Raw genomic sequence first — 4581 nt, 5'->3', positions numbered from 1 at the left:
CAACACGTTGCAGCATGTGCCAGAATTTTCTTCCTTTTTAAGGCTGAATAATAGTCAATTGCATGGATAGGACACATTTTGCTTATTCATTCGTCTGTTGATGGAAGTTTGGGTTGTTTCCACCTTTTAGCTCTTGCAAGCAATGCTGCTGTGAACATAGGTGCACGAACGTGTCTCCAGGCCTCCGCCTTCGATTCTTTTGAGCGTATGCCCGGAAATGGAATGCCGGATCATATAATTCTACGTTTGATTTGTCGAGACTGCCATACTGTTTTCCATAGTGGCTACACCCTTTCACATTCCAAATTTCTGTTGTTTTTAAGCCACCCGGTTTGTAGCATTTTCATATAGCAGCCCTAGAAATCTAGTACAAGCACCTACCACGTGTCAGGCACGGAGCTCTGGCGATACCATAGCAAACCAGGCAGACGACTTCTCTGCACTTACGATGCTCACTCTCTAATTGGCAAGATAGAAAGTAAGTGAGCAACAGAATGTTGTTGCGTATGCATGTATGTGTACATGCATACGTACATGTATGTGTACGTGTGCGTGGGGGGGGGGATGGGAGATGGAGGAAAGCAGCTATACTCAACCCAGTTTCCAAGCCTCAGATTGGGTCAAGACACAGGCCGGGCTGCAAAGACGTGTGCACTCGAGGACCATGAGTAACGGCTGGTGCCCACGGGACAGTGGTGAGGCCAGCAGGAGGGATCGGAGAGGTTTCTCCATCCGTCAGGGACCTGGGATCCCAGGAGCACCCCACTTTAGGACAGCTGGTGGGCAACAGCTGGGGACCTTGAAGATGAAGTTCACCCTCCTCTGCCAGCCTCCTGGGCCCTAGAACATCAGGCCCCCGCCCACCTTGGCCCCTTGGCACAGGCTGTGTTTGTCATATGCTGCGCTTTCGCTGTATTAACCTGTCTCCGGGTCTTCTTTAAACACGCCACGCCGGCTCCCTGCACTTGAGCCCTTTCTGCTTGGAACTCTCTTCCCAACCTTGTCTCCTGGGCCGCCTTCTCCCCATCCCGGAGGGCACCGCTTCCCTTCAGGGAGTTTTCTGGGTGGCCTGGGCTGGGGAAGGTCCCCTCCCTGACACTCTCGCCTAGAACGGAGCTTGGCACCAAGTGGATGCCTAACAAATATTTGTCGAATGCATAAATAAATGGACAGATGAATGAATTCCGGGATCTGCCCAACCACCCTCCTTTTCTTGTTTTTCCCCGCAGCCACTGAGATTGGCCTCTGTCTGCCATGCCCCAGGGCCCGACTGACCACAGCGGTGAACCCAGAGTGCCCCTGGAGCTGGCAGCTGGACGGCTGATGCATGCAAAGCGGGCATCTCCTTGCCCAACCGCCTGACCACCCTGGCGCGGCTGAATCGGAAAGCTAATGACATTATTGTGCAGAGACACAATGTCTACAGGCATTTGCTGACCCGGGCTTTGGTGCGAGCTTAATCCAGCATTCTCGCCCTGCTTTTCGTAGGGACGCAGCTGTCACCCATCTTGGCACCGGCACTCCTGGGGAAGGTATAAATGCCACCTCCCGCGGACCGGGCTTCACGGGCACTCGCGGGGGCTGGTGTCACTGGTAAGAATGCCTCTCTTGCTTGTCTGGCCTTTTTTCTCTCATCCTCATCCCTGCTGGGAAGCGTGGGGGACCCGGGTTCAAGACCAGGAGCTGCAGCTTTCTGACGAGGAGACCTTTGACAGACACTTCAGTGCTCTCAGCCTCAGTTTTCTTTTCTCTATAATGGGGAGAGGGGTCATAGAACCTCCCTCGTCGTGGGGGTTAGAGATAAGGTGGTTGAATCGTCTAGCACTGCGCCTGGCACACACTCGGCATGTGGGGCAATGCTCTTATTAACATTAAGCAGGACCATCAGCATCCTTGTTTCGCCAGGGACTGAGGGGAGGAGAATGTAGCTGAGGGTTTTGCAAGAATCAAACCAGTGACAGTTCGGCGTCGTTTCCGGGGTGGTGAATCGGCTCTCTCCATAACCACAGTTACGGGGCACCCGCTGTGGGCCCAGCCTCAGGGGGCTCTAGTGGGTCGGACACAGCCTCAGATCTCTGGGGGCTCCCAGCAACAGGTGACCAAAGCCACCGACACTTGGTGGAAATGACTCTGTAATGCCATAATTGCCGCCATTTACTGCTTGCTGAGTGTGTTCTGGGACTGCTGCCAAGTGTTGGTGGTCTGATGCATTATATAATCGAACCCTCGCAACCTGCTCACAGATGTTATTAGACACCATTGCTGCCCTCATTTTACAGGACAGGAGGGTGAGGCACAGGGACAGCATGTGACCTGCCCAGGGCCTCCATTCTGCCAGGTGGCACAGCTAGCACCTGGGCTGGACCAAGTGAGCCTCATCTTCTTTAGTCTGAGAACACCGACAACCGGGGAATGTCAAGGCAGGTCCTCGGGCGCTGTGACAAGCCCAGAGAGCTGGTTTCCTGGCGGAGGGAAGCAAGTTTGGCTCCCACGTTGCTTAAATGAATTTCTTCCTTCTGGGAGACATCCAGTCCTAGCCTCTTGTGTGGAAGGGGCTACGGGAAACTGGATGTTATCTTTGAAGAAGGAGGTCGGGTTTCCTCTCTTACTCCAGGGGAAACAGCCCGGGTTGATTGCCCTCCCCGAAGGAAGGGAGAAGAGGCTGACGATTTTCCAGACGTTTCCAGCGTTCTCACCAGCTAAGGCGGCTCTGCGCCGCTGCCCGTCACAGTGCCTGGGCTTCCACCATTGCACTCTTGCTTTGCTTTCTTACAGCATGAGTTCCCCAACAGATGAGCTCACAGATGCAGGTGGAGACCAGGGGTGAAGAGGAGAATTCCGGGTATTGGGAGGGGCAGAGGCGTCTGGGGTGTGGGGAGGTTGGGGGCAAGGGCCAGGGCTATGGGGAACTTTTTGAGCTCCCAAACGGGGAGCCACCACGCCACCAAACATGGCCAGTGCATAGGTTTTGTTTGTTCCACGCCGTTTTCTTTAAATTAAAAAATTTCTGCATAAAGGTGGAAGTTCTGGAATGGACAGGTCTGTGTAGCATCAATTGTCTGAAACCACGTGGTGGGGACCCACTTAGGACTTCACTTAAAGCTCTAGTTTACCACCCCCTTTTTAGCGGACCTCATTCTTTCCTCCTGCTGCAGCTGGTCTGGACACGAAGAGATGAAGCTAAGGATGGAAATTCAGGCAGCTGCTTCCTGACCCCACAGCTCTGGGGTGATCTGCAACCAGGGGGAGCGGAAGAGGGTTTGGGGCTGGAGGGCAGCGGTCCCAAGGCTCCCCAGAGTGAGAAAGCTGAGGGCCCAGCAAGGTTCTCAAGGATGTGTCCCCTGTCTTCCAGGTCATTCCTGCACGGGACTGCCACCATGGCCTCCGACCACCAGACCCAGGCGGGCAAGCCTCAGACCCTCAACCCCAAGGTGGGCACCTCTAGGAGGGAGGGCATGCGCATGCAATCCTCCTCTTTCAGACTCGGTTTTCCTCCTATAAAGGGGGCTTGGCATCTTCCTTCCCGGGTTCCCCCTCTCTGCCCCCGCCTCTCTCTGGGACTCTGTCTCCCCCCAGCCCCGCACACGGAGGCTGATGCTGAAGGTCCCTCCCAAGCTGGTGGCTCTCATGCCAGGATTCCCAGCACCAGCTTCTGGCTTCAGGGACTGAAGTTTCTCTTCCCTACCTGCTGCCCCCACCTGTGGGGCTTCCCGAGGCCGGGGCAGACGCTCAGTTGCCGTCAGAGATGGGGCTTGTGAAGGGGAGGTGGGTGTCATTCCCAGCTCTGTACCTGCTGTGTGGCCCTGGCCAGTCACAATGTCTCTGATCCTCAGTTCCCACCTCCGTCACATGTCCCGCATAGGGTGGCTGCGAAGAGGCCAAGAAACCACGCTCAGCCTCACACCCGGTGTGTGCCCACCCAAGGCCAGCTGAGCGTGTCTCCTTTGCTTTCTCACCCTCCTGCCCTCCTAAGGGTGGTGGGATCTTATCCAGTGTCAGAGGCTTGTCACCCCAATTGCCCCCAAACCTCTATCAACAAGCGCCCACCTGGCTGCCCTCCCGTGCGCTGTGCTTTGGGGGCCCTGGGCTTGGCTTCCATCTGCAACCGCGCTTTTGTCTGACTCGGCGCCTCCCTGGCCAGGGAAGCCTGAGCTGATGCAGCCCCCCACCTGCTCACCCCTGTCTGTCCCTTACGGGGCTGACTTTCTAGAAGAGACACAGATAATAAACAGACGAATGAATATATGATTTTGAGTAGTGAGAACTGCTGCAAAGAAACATAAAGAAGGGTAAGGGGTTCTGGAGAGTCGGGGTGGGCGAGGAATGGTTGTATTGACTCAGGTGGTCCGGGAGGGCCTCTCAGAGGAGGTGACATTTGAGCAGAGACTTGAGTCAAGTGAGGGAGCAGCCTTGTGAAAATTGGGGATAGGCGGGACAGTGAGAGGATCCAGGCAGAGGGAACAGCAAGTGCAGAGGCCCTGGGGTGGGAAGGAGCCGGGCGAGTTTGAAGAACAGCAAGAAACACTGTCCAATAGGCATATAATGTGAGCCATGCCTGCAGTTTAAAATTTTTTAGTAGCC

At 55.3% G+C, this 4581-nt stretch overlaps 1 protein-coding gene across 1 annotated transcript in view; it reads left to right on the top strand.

Moving 5' to 3' along the window:
* Window positions 1-1577: 1577 nt before the first annotated feature.
* CRYBB2 (crystallin, beta B2) overlaps window positions 1578-4581 on the top strand; it is a 14993-nt gene continuing 11989 nt past the window's right edge. Inside the window, exons 1-2 of the mRNA XM_012644148.1 lie at window positions 1578-1593; window positions 3353-3431. Of these exons, the coding sequence (XP_012499602.1) occupies window positions 3378-3431 (54 nt within the window). The 5' untranslated portion in view covers window positions 1578-1593; window positions 3353-3377. The remainder of the gene's footprint in view (window positions 1594-3352; window positions 3432-4581) is intronic.

The sequence above is a fragment of the Propithecus coquereli genome, unplaced genomic scaffold, assembly GCF_000956105.1.
Source record: "Propithecus coquereli isolate 6110/MARCELLA unplaced genomic scaffold, Pcoq_1.0 Scaffold206, whole genome shotgun sequence".
Classification (NCBI taxonomy): domain Eukaryota; kingdom Metazoa; phylum Chordata; class Mammalia; order Primates; family Indriidae; genus Propithecus; species Propithecus coquereli.
This window is presented reverse-complemented; position numbering and strand designations above follow the sequence as displayed.